Source organism: Boleophthalmus pectinirostris, unplaced genomic scaffold (genome assembly GCF_026225935.1).
Source record: "Boleophthalmus pectinirostris isolate CB_2022bp ecotype Guang Dong unplaced genomic scaffold, ASM2622593v1 HiC_scaffold_23, whole genome shotgun sequence".
Classification (NCBI taxonomy): domain Eukaryota; kingdom Metazoa; phylum Chordata; class Actinopteri; order Gobiiformes; family Gobiidae; genus Boleophthalmus; species Boleophthalmus pectinirostris.
Window position 1 is genome coordinate 9087324 of NW_026571207.1, and position 26700 is coordinate 9114023.

Below are 26700 nucleotides of genomic sequence, written 5' to 3' on the forward strand. Positions count from 1 at the left end.
TTATGTGTAGGCGTTGAGGCGTTCTTTGGAGCGCGTGGAGTGGATGTCGTGCAGCTCCTGCTCCTCTTTGGACTTGATGTCCTCGTACTTCTGCATCCGGCACGCGTCCTTGACATACGCCCAGTTAGCAGAGAGCACCATCAGATAGTGGATCTGTAACACAGCACAGGTCTTATTAGGAATAAAATGCCAAGTTTTAGTAAGCATATTAAATACATGTGAGACTATGTATGTCTATCTATGACTCAAGTAACATTGCTACTAAAAAGAACATTTCTAAATTTAATATTTAAAAAAAAAAACTGTAAAATATATTGTATTGTAAAATATTGTATTTCATTTAGTTTTTAAACAGCAATTTCACCACTCCTTGTGTGCTCACTCTCGAACACCAAACACCTCAAATACTAGAACAGGGCCAAGCCAAGACACGATTAGAACTGGCCTCAAACCAGGATCAAATAATGAGTGAAGCACTCTGAATCAGTGGTTATTAATAAATAACAAAAGAGCATTTGATCCATGGATGCATCATTTATTAATCAAATCTTGAGCCCTAAATACAATAAAATGTAAGATAGTGACATATTCCCACATACTAACTAAGGGTACAGCCAGAGACTATTTTAAAATTATGCATCTTAAAATAAATGCCTACTTAGATTCACCCAACACCGGAAGCACAGTCATAAAAAATTTAAATCTGTTAACTAAAATTGTTAGCCCTATCTTTGCATCTCTATTGAGCATTATTTAACTCACAGCATATCACTGAAATCACTTATCACCAAAATGTTAATAGTCCATTCACTGTCTCATCTGATTGTCTACTACGTTTTCCAAAGCTCCACATGAAGTTTCCATATTTTACACATAAGGGCGTTACTTTATACTTTGTAACACCCTTATGTGTCCAGCAGGTGGCAGCATCAAACTGTGTGTCTGCTTGAATTCAATGGCAGTTCTTAATGCATTCTGCTTTAGGCTAAGACACCACTTACCATTTGATCTTGTTTGTTAGACGCCATAAAGGAGGCGATGAATGCAATACTGGAATACACTGCTTCTTTTTAGGCTCATAATATCTGAAATCTGCTCAGACGGATGAGTTATTTTACGACAAGCTCGCCCTAATGAATTATACAGCGGCTGTTGAGTCTGCTATAAAGAACAACTGCTGTCTGTGTCAGGGAAAATGGCTCCTCACAAATTACTGAGTGATCTTTGCAACACTCCCAGGCTTTCTTCTGCCTGTTTCCATGGCGACCGATGCAGAGACAGGCCCGCCCCTTCTCCAAAAAAAAAAAAAAAAAAACACAACTAAGGGAGATAAATCTAGTCTGTTTACTGCACCAAAATGCTATCTTGTGTGCGGACATGTAAATACAGTACAGTAGTGTTAATGAGCGTTACCATAGCGATGACAGCGGCTCCAGCTCCAGCCAGTGCACAGATGAACAGGTGAAAAGTCATGTCCAGCTGAAAAAGACGAATATATATGTTTTTTAGTTTGTTTAACCTTAAAAAAAAAAACAGTGCCATATAATTAGCTGAAAATATATCCAATAAAGTTCATGATAAACGTTGTAATTGTTGTAATACATTCTCACAGATGCCGTGTTATGTTAATGTACACAAAATATAATAATATAAATATTTACTGGTCAAAAGTTTTAGAACACCCTCATTTTTCCAGTTATTTATTGCAATTCAAGTTGTGCAAGTCCAGTGAAGAGCTTGGAATGGTACAAAGGTAAGAAATGAAAAGCCAGAGGTTAAAAAAAGATACAAAACACAAGTCCAAGTTCTGCCAAAACTACCTCAGGAAAAAAGAACAAGATGGTGAGCTTGAAAACAACTTGAGTGTCCAGCACAGTCTCCAGACTTAAACCCCACCGAGCTGATTTTGGAGGAACTGGACAGAAGAGTGAAAGAAGCAACTTACAAGGGTCACACATTTATGGAAAGTTCTGCAACAGACTTGGGAAGAACTTTCTGAAGAATTATTTGATTTCTATTGTAAAAAGAACGAGCCATGAGTGCGTTCAGCTGTTACATCTGCCGAAGGTGGACACTTTGATGAATCAAAAGTTGACGACTACGTTTTGGCCAACAGTAAACATAAAAAAACTGGAAAAAAAAGTGTGGTGTTTTAAAATCTTTGACCAGTAGTGTATATTATTAAAGGAACTCTATAGCCAGTGCTGTTAAAATACAAACCTAAATGAGAAACTGATGTGAGGCTTGTTATGCTTTCTTGAGAACCAAAACACCAAATTATAACATAAATAACTTGACCACCATGTCCAATGTATCATCATTACAATTGTTATCAGTAAAAGCTTGAACATACATGTATATCTCATGTTTATGAAAAAATAAAAAATAACATAAAAACATACAGTTCCCTAAGAGAGTCTGTTTTTTAGTTAATTTAAATTACATAATTTGAGGAAAATAATTCAAATTTGCCTTAAGTATCGACCCAAAACTATCGGCAGAGTTTATCAGCCATTGGTTTCTATAGATCAGAGGTCTCCAACCTGTAGCTCAGGAATTACCAGTAGCTCTCCACCTCCTCACAAGTATCTCGCTAAAGGATTTCTGAATTATACATATTGTACTGAATGACAAAAATTTGATGAACTGCCATTGGAAATTTTGATGCCTAACTTTGTGCACTAATACATGGATAAAGGTTTGTGTTTTATGGGGATCTAACTGTACCTCATCTAAGACTTTCCTATGCTCGGTTTCTTGTGACTGTGTGCATTTTTTTTTTGTAAAGGTAGCTCAACAGAAAAAAAAAAAGGTCAGAGACCCCTACACTAGATTCTTAACAATCAGTATCAGCATCAGCCATGAAAAAAAAACAGCCAATCTCTATATTTATCAGTGGAGCCGCAGGGTCTTAAAAGTCTTAAAAAGGTTTTAAATTTCATGTTCTTAAATTAAGGCCTTAAAAAGTCTTAAATTATGTTGTCCAAGTCTTATTTTTTTCACAAAGATCTTAAATTTCATTTGCCTGTTTTTTTGTTTACTCAATCAGTGCGATGTTAAATGGAGGGAGGAAAAAAACAACGTGAAACAACGTAACCTGAATGAACGTCCAATTTGGAGTATGTACAAACAATACTTTGTTTTTTGGCGCCGGCGGCAATGAGTAAACAATCAATTCCCTCTATGCTGCCCAAGACGCAAAACTCTGGTCAGATCTGCTCACGTCACGTACGCGTTTACGTCACATACATCACCACCTAGCGTCATCACCGAGCCGCCTGACACGCACACCCAATCCAATTCCACACACTTTTGCATCACTGTATGCACGCAGATTTCCTCCCGAAAACGCTCGTCTAAACACAGACTAAAAAGTGAAGACGCTACAACACTTTTGTCTCTTCTGTTCAGACCGTCATCACTTAAACGTAGCCTTAGATTCTAGATATAGTACCTTTAGTTGGTTGGTCATTATTAGAATTAGACATGGTGTTTTTCGTCTGCATAATGTGTGCAAAGTTGGTCTTAATTTTCATTTAAGTGGTCTTAAAAAGGTCTTTAAAAAGTCTTAAATTTGGGGTAGTCAAACCCGGGGATACCCTGTTTATGTAAGCAAAACATATTTTAAGAACAGTGCTTTTCATTATATTTTCTTTGGTTCATACTGTATCTTTTGACGCAGGCTCTTACCTCGTTGGATTCACACATCCTGTAAAACTTCTCAGAGCCGGCGCACACAGTTTTGGCCTCAGCGATGGGCACGATACCTGAAAGATGAGGCATTTTGAGACCATCATTAGAAGGTACTGACACAGGAGGAGTATGGAGAATAGACCGGCGCTGGTGTGTGTGGTGTGGCAGAGCAAATGTCAGGATTAGCATTGCAATAGGAGAGACTCGGAGTGACGGACAGGGGCTAATGAACACTACACGCATTATTATTCACTGCTGCTGGGTTCTGTAATGAAGACTCTTCCATAGACAGACTGAATTTTGTCTGCTTTATTAAATAACTTTATACTAACATATTAAATTGAATATATTGAAAGTGGAACTAAACACGAAATAAACGATGATTTGGACATTGTTCCAAATTGGTGTGTTTGTTTTTTGTCAGTTTTACATTTGCAGGTCATGTGCTGCCTCCAATGGCCAGTGCAATCTCAAGTACTATGTGCCATCATGCAGCACTGCCTTGATTAAAGCTAGTTGTTCCTGATTGCAAGTTTGAAGCACGGATGCCTGAAAAAATCATACTTTTCCTTGTATGTTCAGACGCTGTCCTTTGAAATGTGGTTGTGGGAGGAGTTTAGTTGTTTAGTTTAGTCCCACTTTAATAATTCTCGTTGTGGTTAGTTGTATTTACACATAGATTGGCCTCCTGAAAATTCATGGGTTGTTCACAAGAGAGACCTTTTGACCTGTGTTTAAAAGGTTTCTCGTGTTAATGGCATGAAGATGTTTGCTCACAGTGAGTATTAAAGGGCCCTTCTCATGCAAAATCAACTTTTCAGAGCTTTTTACCTTCTAAGAGTGAGGTGTGGACCTTGTATATGTCGGTGTGGTTTTTAGATTGATTTTTTAACAAATTGCAGCATATTTCTGCCACCCTCCCACATCACAACGAACAAAAGCCTGCTACAATGATGACGTGGCCAGCTACACCTATGACTCATTTTATGTAGCAGAAAGCACTTCGCATCCGACCCCTCCCCCTCTCCACCCTGCCTCCACCCTCCCTCCACCCGCCTAATTGTTCTACACTACAGTGTACATGATATAATAAGTTAATCTTCTAGCGTTTATTAACACTTTACCAATTAGTAATGTTCAGCTGATACCAACACGGTGCTTGCGCTTCGTGTACCTCAAAGTCCTCGTCCAATTCCGGGCCCAACACATGCGACTGAACACGCTGTATCGCCACAATTAATAAAAGTTTATTCCTACCGCTATCAGGGTGCAGGCCTGTCTCCCCCTCCCTCCCTGAGATGGGCGGAGGAAGGGCGGCTCACTCAGAGCCTACGTCACGTTTGGAGGGCGGAGCCTGTGTTTTCTCAGGACGGGCGGGGGGGATCAGCAATAGCAGGTCTTTCATAGTTCCTGGTCTGTGACTGTCTCCAAGAAATCAGTAAGATTTCATAACTATTGTGTAATGGATGTTCCAAAACCCAAATTGTGCTTGTCTATGTGCAGAAGATATGCAATGCTCAATGTGAAACGAGTTATTTTGCATGAGACGGGCCCTTTAAAGTTTTGCAAGCTATTTTTCAGCAATAAAACAGCTGTAATCAAATAATGTGAGATAAATGTTAAATGCCATACTGTGGAACATTCCAGACAGTGCTCTATAGTGCTCTACTGCTGGCTCTTATTTACAGGAAAGGATAATCAGGAGGAGGAAACCATCCAGACACAACTCCACACTGAAAGCCCTCACACAGGTAAGTTTTGATGAAGATACTACATCAAAACATGGATAAAATCTCCATGAAGGTCAGGTTCACTCACCATACTGGCGTGGGTCTAAGCACAGGCTGGCCCCCTCCAGAGACGTTGCGTTCTGGCAGATGTTCCAGATGTTGAAGTAGATGAAGACGGGGATGGAGGTGAAGGCTGTGACCCCGAGCCAGGCCAGCATGAAGATGTAGGTCAGCATGATGAACTACAGGAGCACAGCAACAACTTTTAGACATTATACGTGCTAAACCTGAGCTGTGGTTGGTAGGAAATAGGTTGTGTTCCTGTTTAATGATGCAAAAATATTGAACCTAATCATTATTTGGTAGACATTGGCTTCACAAAATTGTCATATTAAGTTTGTGGCTTAAAGGAGTGTGTATGGGTACTATAAATGGTACGCGGACTGCTTCTAGTGACATCAGAGTCAGGTCCTCCGCAGTTCTAATATATACATAATATTGAACAGTGTTTCCCAATTTTTTTTTTTCTAGGGACCCATATTTTAAAAGTCACCAACCTTCGCAACCCAACTCCATAGACATTATTCGTCAATCACAAATTAAAGGTGGATTTGACCATTATTCAACATTTATGAGGATATTTTATTGTGGACTGTGTGATCATGTCTCTCTGAACAATCAGTATTACTTAAGTTTTAAACAATGAACAGCTGTCATTGAAGCAGCAATAAAAGGATCCATAAGTCACCTATTTGGACATTAAATGTAGCCCTGTATATTGCAGACTGACATGCAGTTCGTGACAAGGCGAGCCAAAAAAAAATCTCTTGCGAGCCACCTGAGGGTTGCAACCCAGTCTTTGGGAAACACTGATATAGAGCATAATTTATTCAGATGTTATAATTTATACCAGTTTTAGTCCTAATTTTGACCTGATATGATCCTGTTTTAGTTTTGCTTTAGATCTGGTGGTGTCAGAAAGCCAAATATTTTGTTGGCCTAATGTCATTTCACTTGACAACGATCACATCTTTGGGGTTCAAAAATGGCACTGTTTTCTTCTTCATTTGTGGATAGATCTAGTAACTACAGAAATATGACCAAAAATATCCAGATATAAATTATATTCATAACTCCCTTACTTTTGATTTGTTCTGAGATGAGACGTAACACTTTCTGCTGTTTCATGTAACCCGGCTAACTAAGTCAAAACTTAAGGGCTTTGAGTCTAAGCAAAATCTCCCATCGATTTCTTGCCCTCCAACATTTTTTAAACTTCGGACTTAAGAATGTTTTGTCCTTACATAAACACCAGCTAATGGATTCTTATACAGAAGATGTGGAGCAAATACTCACCCAGGCACTGACACATCGTCCGCAGGTGGTGATCTTGAAGTCTCCGTACAGGTCTTTGATGGCCCCACTAGTGAAGAAGCCCTCCACCATCAGCAGGATGCCATAGACGAAGAACGCAGAAGCAATGCCATAGATCACGTACTTAATTATGTCGATCCTGTGGGAGCATAAGGAAACCATTTACTATATAAAGCCTACGCTACAAATAATCATGTCGGGGTGTAAATAACTGGTTTTGTCATGAATCTTAATACAAAAATCTTGATTCAGAGCGATGTCTGTTATCAAAATTAAACAATGTTAGCTGATTTAACAACTTGCACTTTGAAAATAAAAACCCCAAGTAGCGAAGAATATCTTTGAAACCAGTTTCAAAATAGGCAAGTCTAGTGCAATACACTATGACATTTTATTATTTTTTATGACGATGTTGATATGTCACACTGATTTATATCAGTGTATAACAGGGGTGTAACAATAACTGAAATATTGCATCATCAAAAGACCATCACAATATGTATCAAATTACAAGTCTCTTTGCATAAATTCATTGTTTTGGTGCAGTAATAGCTAAAAAAAAAAAACTGAATGAAGTACATATACCATGATCCTTTGCTCTGTTACAATGCAGACTACATGAAAAGTAATACAAACAATAATCAGAATCATAATTTTTTAGCATGTTTAAATCTTAATTCTTTGGTTTATGACAGAACAAAAGTCTTGCATTTTCACAATTTTGTTGGCGTCTACAAAATATCGCAATAAATATCGTAATGTGGGATGTATACCGTGAAAATACCGTATCGAGAGATTTAGATATCACAGTACAGTACAGTACATTGGATATGTTACATTTCTAGTGTATAAATAACAATTTTTTTTTACGCCCATTTCTACCGCTGCAGCCCAACCAGTCCACAGCCTCTCCATCTCCTCCCACCAGTGTCAAGGATTTTGAGAAATTGTTTTCCAAACCACTCCGTCACTCTCTTCCGCTGACATGACACTTCTACCTGGCAGACTCTCAACCACCAAACATTTCTCTTTGCCTCTTTTACCTGGTTGCACCTTGAGATGTTGGACTTACATGGTGAAGACGTCCAGTGCCTCCACAGGGCTCCTCACCACCTCGAAGTAGTTCTGCAGGATGGTGACAGTGCCAGTGAGAGCCTCGTGTCCGCAGCCACAGAACAGGGCCACTCCGGCGTACAGCAGGATGGTGGCTATCAGGGACGGGTACGGGATACCGCCCAGGCATTTCAGACAGCACTCCAGGCATCCTAAAACACACCACGGAAGAAACAGGAGGTTATGGCGAGATCTCTGTTTATTTCATACTTCATACGTATTCAGATGTTCAACGAATGTTAAAAAGAAACAACCAAAATATGCGCCCGAACCCACCAAGACCAGCTAAAGTCTGCAATCTCAGACCACTGCAAGAGGGAAAACCGTCACATGGATTGGGACAATGCTCACAGAGATCAACAAGTACCACTGTTGGATCAGGGAGGCCATCGAGATCCAGTCTGTGGTCCGATGAGAATGAGACATGACAAGATTTTGACATAATCAGTGGTTTTTAAGATGAATATTTGACGTCGGTTAACACTCCCTTGATTTGTTGAACTTTATTGTCTCCATAGCAAAATCCATCCTCTTCAATGCTGCTGCGATTGCGACAACCAGTGCAACACCCATCTCCACATATTGAGTTTGGCTGTAGGCTTAATGTCACCCCATTGAAGCATTAAGTAAGCCTTTATTTATATAGCACCTTTCACAGATAAAAAATCAAAGTGCTTTACAGAGTGCAATACACAACATATACCGTATTTTTCGGACTATAAGTTGCACTTTTTTCATGGTTTGGTGGTGGTCCTGTGACTTATACTCTGGTGCGACTTATATATTCAAATTTTCAGACTGACAGCTGCGAGAGGGCGCTCTAGGCTTGTGTGTCAGTATCTATTACTCCTGTACCACTGTCACTTCACACTCTACTGCGCATGCATCCTGTAGAATAAGCCTTGGTTCTGCTGCAAATAGTGAAATATGCAGCCGAAAACAGTAATCGAGCAGCAGAAAGAAAGTTTGGAATGAGCGAGAAACTTGTGGGGGAAAGTGGGGATAGAGAACACACCTTCACGGCAACCGGGTAGGTGCACCATACAACTTTCCTGGAAGTCACTGGATGAATCGACAAAGCCTGGACTTTAATGACAACCGAAACCATCCGGGCAGGATTCAGAAAGGCCGGAATAATTCTAACTGGTACTGAAGCTGAGTGTCTGACAACAGCTACACAGAAGAGGAAGCTTTGAGTTTTAAATCAGGTCTTTGGGACCATCAAGAGGCCATGGCCAAAGGACCGGAGGGTGCAGCCTGAGGGGTAGGGGCGCAGTAAGTCACTGATGTACTGGGGCGCCTGTCCATTTAAAGCTCTGTAAGTTAAAACCAAGATTTTAGAATCAACACGGAATTTAACAGGAAGCCAGTGCAGTGAAAATAAAACTGTTGTAATGTGTGCTCGCCTGTTAGCTCCTGTTAAAAACCTTTCTTCATATTGCACAAATTAAATGAGTCCATTATTAAATTATGTGGTGGAATATGCACCATCTGATTCCTCTATGGGGATCTTATTACTTTGTCTAGAATGTTACAGTATGACTTTAAACTTATCTACATTACAGGTGTTTTATTGCTCCAAAAATGCATAAAAAAGATGCCTTCTTGAGCGACGAGCCTTTCCACAGATTTGACCTGTAATTTGACCTGTAGGCGTCACCTGCTTATCTCAAGGGCGCTAGATAATTTTAATGCCATACAAAGGAACATTCCAGGCAGAGCAATTACATCTAAAATTGTAAAACTGCATTGAAATCATATCTGTGAGATCTCCATGCACAGCCATTATAACGTTGTATCCACTGTATATCTGATCAGAATGAAGACCTCACGCTTTGTTCTACTTGTGCCCATAACAAAGCGGTTTAGAACAGCGTTGAGTTTAATGCGAATAAGACAGATGAGATGTTTCTGATGGTTTATTAAGCAGCATGTGTCAACACCATTCTCTCTGCTCTTATCTGACCCCTTTCATTTGCACACCGCACTATAATGATGGGGCTGTTGATGCTGCGGTGCTCCTCCGATGGGCTCCTGACTGGAATACCAAACAGCTACCCACCCTCCCCATCCTCCACATTCACAGTGATGTCATGCACACACTGTCTGCCTGCGCACTGTGAGTTTGTGTGCGGGCTAGTCTGCACACACTGAAATAGCTAAAATTACTCTTTGTCACAGTCCGTGAGCACAGAGTGGAGCAAAGAGGCACCATAAGTGTTTTTTTCCATTAGGCCTGGGTAAATCACTTGTTAAATGGACAGCGTTGGGAAGTAGTTAAATGCATGTACTGAAAAAATCATTTTGGCTGCCTGGCTGTATTCTGGTACAGTTACTCTTACTCCTAAAATCTGAGGAATACATGGTGGTCTTTGATCATCCACGTTAGACTTCAAACTGCACAGCGCTTGGTGAGAAAAATGGAAAACACTGCCCTTATGGTGAGTGCATTTGAGATTTTTCCTTCTCTAATAATAATAATAAAGCTTTATTTATAAAGCACTTTTAAAAACAAGGTTTACAAAGTGCTGTACAAGCAGCAAAGAGCAATACAAAAAACCATACAAAAAGCATAAAAATAACACACAGGAAGCATACAAAAACACAATGATGCAAACAATCCAATAAATTATAAAAAAGAAATAGAATAAAAATAAATAAGGAATAAAAACAAACTAAAACCAGTTAAAGGAAGGCCAACCGATAAAAATGAGTCTTAAAGAAGTGATTTAAAAGATGATACTGATGGTGCAAGACTTATCTCCTCAGGTAGGTCGTTCCAAAGCCGATGCGCCTGGACTGAAAAGACTTGATCACCCTTTGTCCGGAGCCTGGACTTTGGAACAGCGAACAAGGACCTGCCTGAGGATGTAAGGCTGCGGGAGGCTCGTACGGGGTTAAAAGTTCTGAAATATAACTTGGTGCACAACCTAAACGGGTGATGAATAATCAGTGATAAATAAATACAAAGCAACTTATGCAACAAAAGCTGTTAAAAGTAGCAGTTTGACATTATAATATATAATGTGACATAAAGTATTCACAATACAGTAGTTACTCTGATTGGCCCATACCGTGGAGCACTTCACATTTTAATGCAGGTAGGCAGTATTCTGTAACAAAATACAGAATCCAAACACTGCTAATAGGTAAGATGTGTTGTCTGGTCAGACTTTCGAGCCACCTGGAGACTGTGCTATCTGATGCTTGTTGATAGAAGTTACTCTTCAGGCAGCTTTCATGACAACAAGGACAAGGGCAGGTTCATATCAGGTCTGTCTCATAGCAGAACTTAACCAGATGTGGCCGTATTTCTTCCAGTAGCAGTTGCCAGTTGAGTTATCTCTAATTACAAATGACTTTAGCTCAGTCATTATTAGCACGCCATGTTTAATAATGTGTTGTGCTCCTGTGCTGTGAAGTCTGTGATCTGACAAATGGATTAAAGGCCCACTACTTGATTGAAATGAAACAGATCCTTTGAAAAGACTAACTAACTTTCATGTTTACAGAATTGTGGAGACCAGCTGACCCGCCCCTGCCCGTCTCTGTTGTGACTGTAGATGGAAGTTTAACAGGTCCATAATTCAGCAGCAGCACACTGTAGCCCAGTACAAGACAGCACTTTTATTATTCATGTGCTCCTCTGCAACCAGTATGAACCTCTCCTGAACCGCTCCTGATACTGGAGACCAGGTCAAAGCAGATTTAGCACCACTGGACCACTAGGGCACATCCAACTGACTTTGTGATCGCTTGACAAATCAGATTAAGAGCTAAAAAACTCTTAATATGTATCATTTTTACTCACAGATTTGTAAATTTGCTAACTTTATTTCCTGTCTGTCACTGTCGGTCTTTGTCTCTCAACCAACTGCATCTCAAGTCATTCATAAATGCACTTTCTCTCCCCTGCTTCTCTCTATAAAGTGCATCCTCTGACCTCAACCTCCTCCATTTCCACTATCCATTAACCATCTCAGTCTATCCGTCTTCTCTTCACCATCACTAACACATTTACATATTTACAATTTAGTCTTTTTTGGCAATTTTAGTGCAAACAGGTAAATTTGCTAGCCAGGCTGGCGCCACCTAGTGCCTCCGCTCAATTTCATTTCTCTCCGGCGACTAGGTCAAGAATCGGAATACACTAGACGGTTTGCGACCCCGAGACCCCATACATTCTGTGTTGACAGTTCCTGAGATCAAGGATTTAAAGTCGGAACAAAGAGAATGTTTGGTGAATTTTATCAAGGGGAAAGATTATTGCCCTTTTTCTTACGGGGTTTGGCTCATTACATACATCACAACCAAATGGCAGCGATTGGTTAAATAAAACAAGTACCCGCCTACCGTCGAGCGAACGGATCTTAATGCTGAGTCAGGCTATAAATTTGCAGCTTTGTGTCAATAAATGTGTCCTGATTCCAGTGACTACTGCAGTTCCAAGTACTACGTAACATCACACAGGACTGTCTGGATTACAGCCAGGTGTGATTAGAAAACTGATTACAAGGGGCAGAATTTGAAGTGTGGATACCTGTTAGACCAAACACATTGTTCCTCATAGCTCTAGACCACCTTCCTCCCCCCTCACTGTTTTCCACTAAAATAAAACAAAATGTATGGCCTTCTGTTCTATACTGTTAATGCAGTAAATTATCTTAATGAGTTAATGCAAGTTTAGCGCAGAAATTGATCATAACAGATGCTTACTAATTGACTTATTGCCACTGTTCTAGGTCCTACAGAGGGAGACAGGCTAAATTTGCAGGATTTTGATAGAAACACAACACAATTCTGTATATATATTTTGGATGAGGGAAAATCTGTAAGACATTTAAATGATTATAATGAGTTTTGCAATTACTTTAGAGCAGTACCGTGCACATATCTACTGACTGACAAGTGGGGATGTAACAATAACTGAAATATCGTGATACCGTATCGTCAAAAGTCTCACAATAACATTGTGGACTGTCACAATATATCAAATTACACGTTCCTTTGCTTAAATGCATGGTTTTATGGTAGTAACAGCTTATGGAACATCGGAAACTACATATCCCATGATTCATTTCAAGCGCAGACAACATGAAGATATATGTTTTTTACTTGAATTCTTGGGATTATGATGGAAATAATTCACATCAAAATCTTGTCAAGGTATTTTAAAAGCAAAAAAGTCTACAGCCTCTCCAAAATATGGCAATAAATATTCGTACTGTGAGATGAATATCGTGATAATATCGTACCGTGAGATTTGGATATCGTTACATCCCTACTGACAAGCAATTTGCATGACTCCAAGGAAATGGAAAGTTAAAGCAAAACTTTGGAACATTCTCCATGAAGCTAAGAGCAGGTGGTGTACCCTCCTCCAGACCAAGTCACAGGTCAGATCTGTGGAGAAGCAAGCCCCTCTACCAGTAAGAATGCATATTATTGAAGGTGTTTAGTAAGCACCTGTAATAAATGTTTTGGGTTTTTTTAATCTATGTTTTTTGACCGAAATCGAACTTTGTGAGGCTTTAAGTTTGGCAAGCAGCAAGTGCGCTATAATCGTGGCAATCATCTGGCTGCTGCAGAGCTGTGGGGGTGGGGCAGTCTGAGTGCTCTCGTACGGGCAGGGGAGGGGTGCGGTAGGTCTTGGTTATGTGCCAGTGTGCGACTTACATGCCTCCGCTCTCTCCTGTGTCTAATGTGCAGCGCTTTACCCCCGGAGCCGGGACGAGCCCCCGTCTACTCCTCTGCACATGTTTAATCAACCGGGCGCCGTTACCATGACAACAGCAGCGCCAAATCTCCGGTACGAGAGCCCTGACCCACTTTACTGTATGTCAACAAATTCACTGGGACAATAGTTAGTCAGAACACCCCGCAGGGAGATGAGACAACCAGGACGTCCTTTGGCTCTGAGAAGTTCACAGGAGAAAGGAGAGGGGGGAGGTTCGGGAAATTTACTCATGAGACAAAGAGGGACAATCAAAGCGCTTTATAGAGGACCTTTCTCAACCTGTTTTTTTTTTTTTTTTAATATGAAAAACTGGAAAAGAAGATGAAAGATAGATTTTTTTTTTAAAGAATTACATTGACTTACTTACAGAAATATAGTCATTCTACCAAATTTAACAAAGACTAAATCAGGACCAGCACATGGCGAAATGAAACTTAACTCTAAGACTTTTTTGTGTATATACAGTAAGTAATAGGATTCTCTCTACTCTTCCTTTTTGTGTCAATTTTAGAACAAATTAGGACAATTTGCAGCTTCCTGGTCAAAAACAGTCAAAAACGGTGTGTGTGCTGCCTCCAGTGACCACGGCAATTTCAGGTGCAGGGGTGTATGGGGGTACGCCGTCCACTCACTTCTCCCGACGTGAGATATAAAAAAAATTATAAATATGAAATAGCTACAACTTAAATGTCAAACCGGAGCTATTGGCAACGGTGAGAACAACCTGCATAGGCTCATGATATCTGCAGTACTGTCCTATAGTGACCTGCGTCTGGTCCCAGGACTGAACCAGGAGGACTAACATAGGACTTAACTAGGACTGAGTGTTAATATGAATGTTAATAACATGATTCCGCATCATTTTGAGTAAAAAAACATAAAATATTACAGATTTTTACTTGGATGGCGCATTTATGTTTGTACTGAGTTGTGAGTTTTATTAAAATTTTTTTGTTTTGTTTTGTTTTTTAAAGGTAACGTCACGGTGTGGCTATGTGACATCACGCCTGACCTCCCTGATAAAGCCAGGTGTCTGGGGTGGCGTGTGGTGGCGCTCCCTCTTCAGCGATGCGGTTGTGGATGGATTTTAGGTGTTTAATCCCACTTTAATAAACCAATAGTGCACTTTGTAACTTCTCTAGTGGAGGGTCTGCCACCTGCCTGTCTCCATACTTTTGCTTTGCCTTGAATGTTCCACAGTATGGCATTAAACTGATCTTGAACTTGGCTTGAAGACCCTGAGTGCTCCTATATATGAGGTTTCTTGCAGTATGGATATTACATAATCCGTTCATTGAAATGCAGTGCTAGGGTCACATGGATAATTCTGATTGTGTTGAGCTAATGCATATTTTCAGCTCTTATCTCTCCAGGGCTGTGGGAGAACAATACGCCTGGCCTCTGACGTTTCCCACTGAAAGCCCCAACTACTTTCAGAACTACAATTGGAGGAAGTGCCGGTCTTCTTCTGGGCTGGAAAGAGCAGGTTTGGAATAAAACATAACACTACCCAATCACTGAATCACGACTTGGTAACATGAAAAGTACTGGCTAGATTTTGATTAATTATTTTTATGTGGTATCTTGTGATCTCTGTGTTGATTTTGATTGTTAATTTTTAAGTAAATTTTACATTTTTACATGACTTAGCATACTTATTTTTGTCTTGGATGTAAGTGTAATGCCTAGATTAAGGTTATTTAATTTAAATTTACAAATACTGTATCTGCTGCAAGACAATATTTTTTCTTAGTGTTATAAAAAGCTGTTGTTTAGAAGGTTAAGCTTTGGAACTGGAGGACTGCTGGATTTCCCCCTGAGCATTTATAAGCAACCACAGACTGTATAATATAAATGGACATGTTCCAAACAGGAAGTGAGCATGGGCACTCTTCTGGCTCCATCGACTCCATCAGCTCTGAATCACGTTGTATTGAAAAATCATCATCCCTCTCTCTGTAACTACTGCTGTCTCCTCATTTTGATCCGAAATTGTTAATATTAAGCTGCTCTACGTGATCCTGGTGTTTTTATTTTGCTATATTTTATTTTTATTTTGTTCCAAATTCTCTCATATAACTGCAAGCCTTGGTAAGCTTCATTTGACTGGAGCTGGATGCTATGGGTGATATCACGCTCCCTTAGTCCACCTCTTTACACAGTCTATGTTAGTGGCTGAGTGAGTAGTATTCTCGCTTCACAGCAAGAAGGTCTGGGACTCAATTACCAGACCATTTGGGGCCTCTCAGTGTGGAGCTGGTCCTCTGGGTGACTGGGTGAATTTCCTGCTGAGGCTTCGATTTCACACATTAATGTACCGTAACTATACACAATAGGTAAATCTTCAGCTAAAGATAATCCTGGCCAAACCTAGATCAGATCTAGCTGAAGATCTCCTTTTGAAGATCTCCAAAAGCAGTGAATGATGGGGCAAATGCAAGTATGAATTACCTCCTCACAGGGACAATAAAGACTAGTGCAGCATATCCAAGTAGGTAGTGTGGGTGATTCTTTGGTTGGGATTTCTTTGGATTTCTTCGTGGAAACCGTCTGACCTCTCAACATTAGGATTTGTTCGCTCGACGGTAGGCACGGACTTTTTTTATTTAACCAATCGCTGCTATTTGGTCGTGACGTATGTAATGTGCAAAATCCCGGTAGGATGAAGGGCAGTAACATCTTGATAAAATTCACCAAACATTCTCTTTGTTTTGGCTTTAAATCCTCGATCTCGGGAATCGTTGCCAACACAGAATGTCTGTATTCGTCTACATCCATCTCGACCGCTTTGTTTACTGTTGTGTTGTACCACAAAAGGGACCCAGACAGGCGCTTGAGTTTGACGTCATGGTTTCACAGCTCTTCAACTTCCGATGTTCTTGCAAACCGATTCCTGACTTCGTCGCTGGAGAGAAATGAAATTTAGCGGAGGCACTAGGTGGCGCCAGCCTGGCTAAAGTATCCCACTCCACCAATGTCACAAATCAGTAGGTTTTCTATTAGTTCACCTGATTTGGTCTTGACTAGATTTTCTTTAGTCTTGCTCATAGCGAAAATGTTTTAGACTTAATACTTTTTCAAATCATGCAAATAGCTCTTTGTAAGGAATCAGAACTGAATAAGTTACTTTGTTAGTGTCTAAATGTATTGATTGTAAATAGTTGTTGAACCAAATCATCCTTCTTTGCTCTTAACCTACATGGATGACTCAGATCAGATCAGATATTCACTACACTGACTCTTGTGAGCTTTAAGTCATGCTTTAATGTAACCTCCTCAAAAGTAAACCTGTAGTTGTGTTGTGTTTTGTTTCATTCAGACATGTTTGAGTAATCCTGCATTACTCTTTTTACAGCCTAAAATGCTCTGTTCCACCTAGTGATGTCATGATGTTGCGGTTTTCAAGTTAACAGCTACCCTTTACCTTTTGTTCAGTGGGGTTTGGCAATTCCAAAGCTGAAATCATCCAAATGATTCTACTGTAGTGAAGGTGTGTGGAGTTTAAAATCACAATTCCGCCATTATCGCATGACAATTGAGAGTGTTGAGAACGAGAGTGTTTTCCGTTTGAAAGTCTAAATATGCAGGGTTTGTGTCTTAAATATGATGTGCGAATGAAACAAAATACAACTCCAAAAACCAACACGATCAGAAAATATCTTAATATGGGCCCTTAAATCCCTGAAATGTTACTGTCTTGTTTATCTGTAGATCCCTCGTGCTCTTGACGACAAATCCAGTTTGTGTGAGGACACTTGACGTTTGCAGCCACCTGTTCATCTGAGTAACCACAGAGTTACCACCTCACTACAGGGCAGAGCTGTGAGTGAGTGTGCTAGAGTACTCACTGACACACTGACGCTGCTTACAGTCTACACGCAGGGCAAAACACTGAGCTCATTAGATGTGTCAGTCAACCAACCTCATGTACAGCTACCTTTTATCTTGCAGAATCATGAATCTTTTTCTTGTGTATAACAATTAGCCTAATGAAGACAAACTGACAAAGCTGTTATTTTATTCCGTTTATGTCCGTCTGTATGATCAGTAAGCATTCGCTGTATGACTGTAGGATAAAACGTTCAGCTCTTTCCCAAAACACCTTCCATGATTTTGCATGTGTGGAGAGTTTATGACAGGAAGGGCATCTGGCATAATCACTACCAGTCAAAAGTATGGACACACTTTTCCCATTTTTTCCCATCACTATTTACATGATAGACTCTCACTGAAATTATCAATCATAAATGAACACATATTATATGTAGCATATTTTTAGCGACTATAAGTCACACTTTTTTTCACGGTTTGGGTGCTCCTGCGACTTCTACTCCGGTGTAACTTATATATTAAAACTGACAGCCATGAGAGGGCGCTCTAGGCTTGTGTGTCAGTATTTGCTACTCCTATTACTCCTGTACCACTGTCACTTCACTCTACTGCGCATGTCACCTGCAGAAAGAGCCTCTGTCCTGCTGCAAGTAGTGAAATATTCATCCAAAAATGGTAATCGAGCAGCAGAAAGCAAGTTTGGAGTGAGCGAGAAACTTGTGAGGGACTGGCAGAAAGCAGGGATGGAGAACAGGCTTCACAGTAACTGGGAGGGTGCGCAGTGCAACTTTCCTGTTATTAAGTTAGTTATCTGAATAACTCCTAATCTGTTCTATTTCTGGACTGACAAGGCACAGATGTGAAGTGAAAACCATTTCAGGAGGCTTCATCATAAGTCTCACTGAGAGAAGGCCAAAAGTTTGAGGAATTTATTAAAAATATGAAAATAAAGGTATTAATTTTTCTTACTTAAATAATATATAATATCTTGCGTCAGGTATTAAATGTCTTCTGTGTGTATAAAATGTAGAAAGTCGTAAATATAAAAAAAAACAAAAAAAACATTGGATGAGAAGATGTGGTCCAAACTTTTGACTGGTAATCGGTAAAATCGGTCAAATTAGCACGCAAAATGTTCTAAATATAGTGTGGAAAATAGTTTGCAGTCTTCTACAGTAGCAGCTTTTAAATGCGAACTAGGAAGTGTCTGTACAACTGACCCATGCTATTTCACGATCATATATTGTTTTGTTATATTTACTCCTTTCAGCTGTACCCCGTGTGCCCAATACAAGCTGTCAGATTGTCCTCTGATGGACTATGTGATCAGTGACCCTATTAAAGAGTTGAGCGTTCTGCTACATGCTTCATTTAACCATAAATCTGATGAAATATCATGTCAGGGTCTGAGGACAGTCTGGGAATCACAGCTCCCACCGGAACTGAGACGATACGAATATACAAGCTATGTCTGATGCAAGCCTTTGAACAAGCTGTTGAACTGCAGTTCATGAGCAAATCAGTGTCAAATTACTCATGAATTTGCTATGCTGTTCTCAAAAGGCAGAGCAGCAGCCACTTTTTATCCACAGCTAGTTAGTAGAAACTTTGTATAAATAGGCAGGCAAGCCATCCCATCTAGTTTTTTTGTTAGAATACATGAGAGACTCAAAAGTGATACAAGTAATTCAAGTTTTTGTGAAGAACCAATCACAGTCTATTTGTAGCACGTGCCTTCTCAAACATGGCATCTCTATTCCCTAATTTGTCAGAAACTTGTGCTATTTTTCAATCCTCTATTATTATTTTTTCTTGGAAGCCTTTAGTTTTACACAATGGGACCATGTCTTCGTCTATCACTATGCGATTTATTTCTTATTAGGCTTGACTAGTTAAACACATAATTACACATACTGACCAGTGACTTTTCTTCAATGATGTGAATATAAATCGCTCATTTTTATTGACCCAATAATAGAAACTGAAATTAAATATGTCACACTATCTAATTTGAGTGTTACAATTGTTGTTAGAAGAAAAATTGCACAAATCAATTGCCAATTCTTAACACACCTTTATGAAAGCACTTCACATAGTAGATTAAAGAGGGGGTGTTTTACTTCTATGGGCAGGGTTCCTACGGACATGGAAATCCTGGAAAAGTAATGGAAATTGAAAATGTCCCCAGGCCTGGAAAAGTAATGGGATTTTGTAAATTCAGTGAATGTTTTGTTTTGTTCACGCAACACAACTACAGCGTTTTGTGAAGTTATCATTCAGCTATTATGATTATTTCCAAACGTAATCGCCTTTTATTTTAAAGAGACGACAATAAATGCACTGACAGTGTTTAGAATGTTAAAAAACTATAAAACCAAACCATAAGGTGAGTGGAAAGGGTTAACATTTCATATTTAGCCCTAAAAGTCTGATAAATTCTATACGTAGGTGCTGTAAAATCATGGAAAATTCACTTTAGGTCATGGAAAAGTCATGGAACAGTTTTGAAATTTTGTCAGTGAAAAAGAGTGGGAGCCCTGTGTGAGGTATTAACTGCTAACACGTAACATATTTACATCACCATATTACCTTTTATTGTTTTAGAATATCACATGTCCGCTGAAAACAACGTATTATCATGTTTTGTATGTTTCACTTCCATTTTTAAAGTTCCCAGTCCCCCCTCTCTTTGCATCTTGCGAATGAAACTACTGCACATCGCATCAGGTTTGTCAAGTTGCCGTGTGCGGTTTTGTGTAACATTTTTGTACATTTATGGAGAATTGTCGTGTGGGAGCATGGGTGACAGGTTTGTGGGCACAGAATCTTACAGCTTACAACCATAAGGAGGGTTTGAATAGGGCCCAGGAGAGATCAAAAAATGAGTCAGACATGCATGGATGACATCTAAAACATCTCCAGGTATATTTTTGATGAAGGAACAACAGTATAACATGGTTCAAAGCATCAAAAATCTATCTAATCGCAATTAACCAAATAATTTTGACATCTCTAATTGCATTCCTATTCTCTGCAGCCATTTTAGTTTGTCTTTTACTCAGCCAGTTAATGCCCTCCCCCTTTTTATATTCAGATTTACCAAGTCACGTGACAAAAACAGTGACATCATCTCTAAAAATACTCTGCTATAAATACATATCTAAGCCTTCTCTTTATACTTCTCTTCTTTGTTTACAGAAAGGCGTCTTCTTCTTCTTCTTCTTCTTGAGCAGGACCAAAGAGGGCCCTGTCCGAAGGCGCAGTGAATGAGAGGCGTTCTAATGGAGGAGCCCAGTTTGCATGGCTGCCTCTCTCAGTTGGGTGAGCATGTGTGTTAGCGCCAGGCCTGGTCTCATGTCTCTATTTAAGTGCAAGGGGTAGAAAAGTACACACCTAGAAATGGCTGTGGAGAGGAGATATAATGCAATATTCTCTAGCATTTTCTTTATATACAAGGAGTATATTTGTATAATGTATAATTCACTGTCAAAGCCTCTGTATCGCATTTTTTTTCTTTGCTCAAAGGACTTGCTCAGAGGACTTCAAGCGATGGGACATTTTTTAATATCAGTTTTTAGGTGCTGGATCCAAAGCTTTCTATTCTCCATGTACGGGTTGTTGTAATCAAAACAACATTTCGATTACAAGCATGTGATGACCTTTAATAACTAAGCAAAAATATGTTTTCAAACCGACCCTAAAGACCCTCACAAACACCTTCTGCTTGTTTGTAATGTTATCCAGCCAATAACAATAAATTGACAATTTGTTGTAGGTCCGTGTACCATTCGTTCTTTTGAATCTCAATTAAGAACGAAACACAGATTTCAACCTCTGTTTCCAATATTTAATTTAAAGTTTCAAATTACACCAATCTTAGTGTCTATTTTAATTTAGATATTTTAAGTTCTGCTGCTTAGAGCACCGCATGTGAATTCAGTGTCAACTGTGGATCTATAATAAAGACTTTTTTTTATTATAGTTCTGTGGTGCCAATGAACAAAGTTTATAGCCTGTATATTCCTGTTTCTCGTCATGGAGTTCAACTATCACTTTCTAAGACGCAAAAGTAAATACGTCGCTATAAAAGAAGAGGATATGTTTGTGCACAAAGCTGCAAAGATTTTTTATTTTAAGTCCTTCTAGGAGCAGAACTTCCAGTACAAATAAACCAGAGAGAATAAAATATCAAAATTGAAATAGGCACCGACACTGTTTTGATTGGTGTTTTTTGAAATTAACTTTAAATTAAATACTGGAAATAGAGGCCGACTTTTTTTTTTTGTTTGACACTAAAATGGAATAATAAAATAACAAACTGTTTTCCCATTTTATAATTTTTTTGTTTTTCATTGAAATTCAAAAGAACCAATAGCACACAGCCCTTTGTGGCCTTGTGAACTATTATTACAAAATGCAGATTTTGCAGATCAAACAGCAATCTTGTCCAAACTTCTGAAACCTTTTCTACCATGGACCACTCCTGGAAGAATGGGGGATTACACCACTATACAGCAATATGTTGTAAGCCTATTTATGTGTGTGACCTTCATGTCTAAATGCTGTACTGTCGGGCCTCGCTTAGGCCAGGGGGTGCAGAATTTGAGGCTTGTTAAATAATGAATCTTTATGGAAGAGTAAAGTGGTTGCACCCATTTAAATGCACCCACTGTCAGTTTATTCTGGCATTGTCTCATTTCCCTGCTGAAACCTGTACCTTAACTCAATCTAAAAATGCTATTGTTCATCAGTGTTTCTCTATTTCAATCAAAATAAACTATAATTTTGTAGGTGTTGCATGCAGATGCCCTAACACAGACAGTGCAGGTGATGACTGTGAAATCTTATGTGCTTTCTTCACTGCAGGCCTCCCCTCTCATGGGCACACTGTTCTAGTCAAATGTCATCCACAGCGGAGGACGGAGGAGCCAAAAACATAGCGACTCCACTTCACCAGCGCCATGGCAACGACGTGAGTGCATGTGGGCTGCGCATTAGCACGGCTACGGCTAACACAAACAGAGGAAGTCCACCCTGTCTCCAGAGGTAAATACTGGCAACTGATGGAGTTCATATGGCATCACAAGCACATAAGTCTACACATTTCTAACCTAGTAGTGCTTTCACTTCATCATCTTTAAGGTTGCTGGTTTAATTCTCACTACTGGCAATTCATACAACCATTCAATCCATAACCCTTCCGGACCTAAGAGCAATTTTAATACGTTTGTCCTCACCTGGATTTTTTTTCCTATATTTTGCATTTAAAACTCCCCCTTTTACCCCCTAATGAACTGTTATACATCCTTTTTTCAGTACAACCTGTTATTTCACAATCTGCATGCTGTAGTTGTGTCATATGGCTGTAATAAAAGCTATAGGACCAGAAATACAAATAAAAAAAAATAAAAAAACGGAAAATAAAATCCATACTCTTTTACACAAAACACACGGCAAACATGCATCAACATTTTTTGGACATAAAAATTGCTTCATTTAGGCCCTTAGCTACAAAAGTGTAAAATATCAAGTAAACTAAGAAAGTAAACTAAAAATATCCTTACTGCCTCAAAATAAAAACAAAAAAGTGCAATTGCCTCATTACTTTACTCGTTCCAGTCAAGGAAGCAGCTCGTGTCAGGTCCAGGGCACAGAGCCACTTCACTTCCTGCATTTCCATGGTGTTTATTACATTTGGATTTGGACATTCTGACTGACATGACCTTTTTACACAGACCATGATGCATAATTTGACATTTATTTGAGAAATAACTGCACTTAAAATGGCTTTTTCAATTGTTACGAACACAGACGCTCAGAGCAGTCGAACATTTTGACACACTACGCTCTTTGACAAAGTCTGGGCCTATCAAAATGGATGGAGCGCATAAGTTTGGTGGAAAACAAAGTTCCTATTGGACACTTGTTTTCCCTACGTCCTCATGCAGCGTGTGTGTGAGACGTAGGATAATGTCGGAAATATGCTTGGAAAGCCGTAAGTCCCTAGCCTGATTCATCAGCCAGTTTCACTTCATAGAAACTGTCTGACCTCTCAGCATTAGAATTTGTTCACTAGACGGTAGGCGCTAATGGGGCTAACTGGTATAGGTGTAGGAAGAAGGGCAATAACGTCTTTCCCCTTGATAAAATTCACTAAAGATTCTCTTTGTTCCAGCTTTAAATCCTCGATCTCGGGAATCGTTGCCAGCACTGAATGTATGGCTCTTCGCTGATTGGCCAGTACCCGGACTCGCACTTCTGGGGTTTTTGCGAACCGGAAAAAAGTAAGTTTGTATATCTTATGATTGGAAAGTTGTGCACGACTATATAAAACAGATTCCCAGGTATCGTATATGATACTGTTGGTCTGAAAGGGTTAAGCAGGACACTTCTGCCTGCTCATCTTCAGCAAATCCAGCAATTGAGTCAAAGGTGAATAGGGAAGGGGTGAATAGCTGTGAAGTTGCATTGTTTTCAAAGCTGAAACATTGCTGCAGGTAGGTTTAAAGCGTTTGGTTAATGGTAGACTCTTTAACTTTTCTTCATGACCACCTGCTTGAATGTGTCACAGTATGGCATTAAGATAGGCCACCAGGGAAAGCTGTGTAGAGGCCACAGCAAAAATGTTTTTCAAGGTATAGCAACCCAAATCCTCCACATTCACCTGTAGTGTCTTGTTCCATCAACAACACTACTTAACATCTCACTTCATCTCACTTTATCTCACTAGACCACTCCCAGTCTTTCCCTTTAAAAATGGCCTCTCCGCTTCCACCCGCATCTTCACAGTCCCTCGCTCTCTCTCAGCTGTCAGGACCAACAACACCAGATCCGAACAAAGACTCGTCTGGCCGTCTGCGGAAAGGTGCACCCCCCTCTCCGCTCTCAGCCCCCTCGGCCCCCCCCACACACCCAACCCAAACACACCCTCGTGTCAGACAAAGGGACCCCATACAACAGCTGCTGCTCCCATACAAACAACACGGAGCTTGCCAAATGCGCTGTGAACAATCTTCCGACCAAACAACCTGAAATATTATGCAGAAAAAGACATAACTGATGTGTTGTCTCAAAAAAATGTAAAAAGGAAAAAAAAAAAAGCTAATAATAATCATAATTTAGCTGAAATCATTATAAGAAAGCAGTTTCTTAGATGTACCACATGACGTTAAAAATATGTTAACATGCAAAATCATCAATAAAAGTGCATTGTAGTTAAATAGATGTAATGAATAATTAATTAATATCTCCCCCATTGTTGTGTTTCTGTTTTGCTCTGTTCATTTCAACAAGCAGCTATTACAAGCAGGTCTAAGCCTTAGTAAAACCAAGTTCACCCAAACATCAGAATAGAAAATTTAACATTTTTGCATGTTGATTTATTTCCCATTATTTCAAAAATCTATGACTGAAAAAAAAAAAATTACCTTTCTGGCTTTGCCCCTCATCCAGATCTTCTTCCATTGTGGATTTTGTGCTTAGACGATTACACAACCAAATTTATATTTTAAAATCCAGGAAGTAGTCTACTTTCTGGGTATTCCCTCTCAAATGTAGCTCAGATGGATCGCCGTAGCTTCGTGACAAGCCAGTGGAAGCGATGGATGGATCTCTCTCTCTCTCTCTCTCTCTCTCCTTAAGCCTTTGTGGTTCTGTCCATTGAAAGCTCCTGGCGAGTGCAAGTGCTGAAAGAACCACAGAGGAGGAGAGAGAAGGGGAGGAGGGAGGCAGAGAGAGAAAGGGGGGAAGGAGCAAGGACCAGTGCATTTATTCAACAAAAGGGGTCGCGTACGTCTAGGCAAGCAAAGAAAAAAAAAAAATCTATCTTACATTGAAGCTGAAAACTGTAACTCGAAAAAAGCTTGCTTGTAATTGATTGAATAGATTGCATATTATTGGAAAATTACCCACGCAAACCCCCCACGGACACGGCCAAAATGGTTCAACCCACGCCCCCTCCTCACGGCAGCGTCTCCTTCTTCACTGCATCAAGTCAAGCCAAAAAAAAAAAAAAAAAAAAGGCGGCTAGCATCTGATTGTAAAATGGGATTGTCCTAATCGGGTTAGTCACAGTGATTCGGTGATGCGGCGGTTATTGAATACGTATCATGGGAATGCAGTTTCTGGATTAGATCAAGTGTAGGGGTATTTACCAAAATGTTAATGAACTAAGTCTTGGTAGAGTTTGGTGTATGACATAGAAAAGTATATTATAAAGTGACGTGGTTTTCTAAAAAATGTCCAGAGATCGTGTTCCTTCTTTGAATACAGTAATAGGCCCAACATGTACTGTTAGGGGCAATTTTGAATCACCACAATAATAACAAAAACTTGCATTTCTTTTTTGCCAAGTATGTGTGTGTGTGTGTGTGTGTGTGTGTGTGTGTGTGTGTGTGTGTGTGTGTGTGTGTGTGTGTGTGTGTGTGTGTGTGTGTGTATGTGTATGTGTATGTATGCACACACAACTATATTCATGTGTGTACAGGTGTGAATGTATGAATATGTGTGTAGGAGCTATTTGCTTATTTTGTTGATTCTAAAATTTGTTTATTATTTTTGTTTGTTTAGTTAGTTTACTAATTTAGTTTTGTTCATTTGTATAATATATTTTTGCTATGTTAATATTATTCTTACTCATTTCTTAGTCTAAGTTGGTATTATTTACGTTAGCACCTCTTTTTTGTTTTTGGTTTAATTTGGGTCACCTAGGGGATAAAGGAGGGTGGTACACATGGACCAGAGTGCACCTGGGTGGGCCTATGGTTTTTTACCAGTCAGGAGGAGAGGCAGCAGGAGTCGCCTTAAACATGTATTCCTTGTTGCTTGCCAAAAAACTGGAAAATAAATCTTGGAAAATCATCTCTAGTCATGGACATTGATTTGTACTGCGTAAACCACATACCCATGGTGCCCAAAGGTGATTATTTGAGTTATGTTTAGTTCTGAGTTTGCCCACGCTTCTTTTTTGTTACTTTTTTTGGACAAAAAGTCACTACAATGTGTATGTGTAATGTAATTGTAATGTATTGTTATTGTCTTTGTCATGATTGTATACATGTATGTCCTACGTTTTTTTCCTATTGTCTTTGCATGTTGGTATAATAATACATTTTTTTTAAAAAGTTTACAAAAATAACACACAAAGCACCCTAATTATATCAGTATCAAGGTGATGTGTGAGGGACTGGTGGTAGTTAGAGACGCCATTGCAGCTATGTTATA

General features: G+C 39.5%; 1 protein-coding gene across 1 annotated transcript; it reads right to left on the minus strand.

Moving 5' to 3' along the window:
- On the minus strand, positions 1–24974 carry gpm6aa (glycoprotein M6Aa). Its single transcript, XM_020917644.2, has 7 exons — positions 24906–24974; positions 7870–8062; positions 6780–6936; positions 5512–5665; positions 3691–3767; positions 1414–1479; positions 1–153 (listed from the first exon to the last, which is right to left on the minus strand). The coding sequence occupies exons 1-7, from the start codon at positions 24940–24942 to the stop codon at positions 1–3; spliced, it is 837 nt and encodes a 278-aa protein (XP_020773303.1). The 5' UTR covers positions 24943–24974.
- Between the last annotated feature and the right edge of the window lie 1726 nt (positions 24975–26700).

What these genes read in the sequence shown, in the direction of transcription:
- gpm6aa (XM_020917644.2), bottom strand. Translation starts at nt 24,942, where the DNA reads ATGGAAGAAGATCTGGATGAGGGGCAAAGCCAGAAAG. An exon ending in TGAGGGGCAAAGCCAGAAAG is followed by an intron (nt 8,063 to 24,905) that starts GTAATTTTTTTT and finishes GGTGTGTTTTAG; the next exon opens with GATGCCTGGAGTGCTGTCTG. An exon ending in GACGATGTGTCAGTGCCTGG is followed by an intron (nt 5,666 to 6,779) that starts GTGAGTATTTGC and finishes GTGCTCCTGTAG; the next exon opens with TTCATCATGCTGACCTACAT.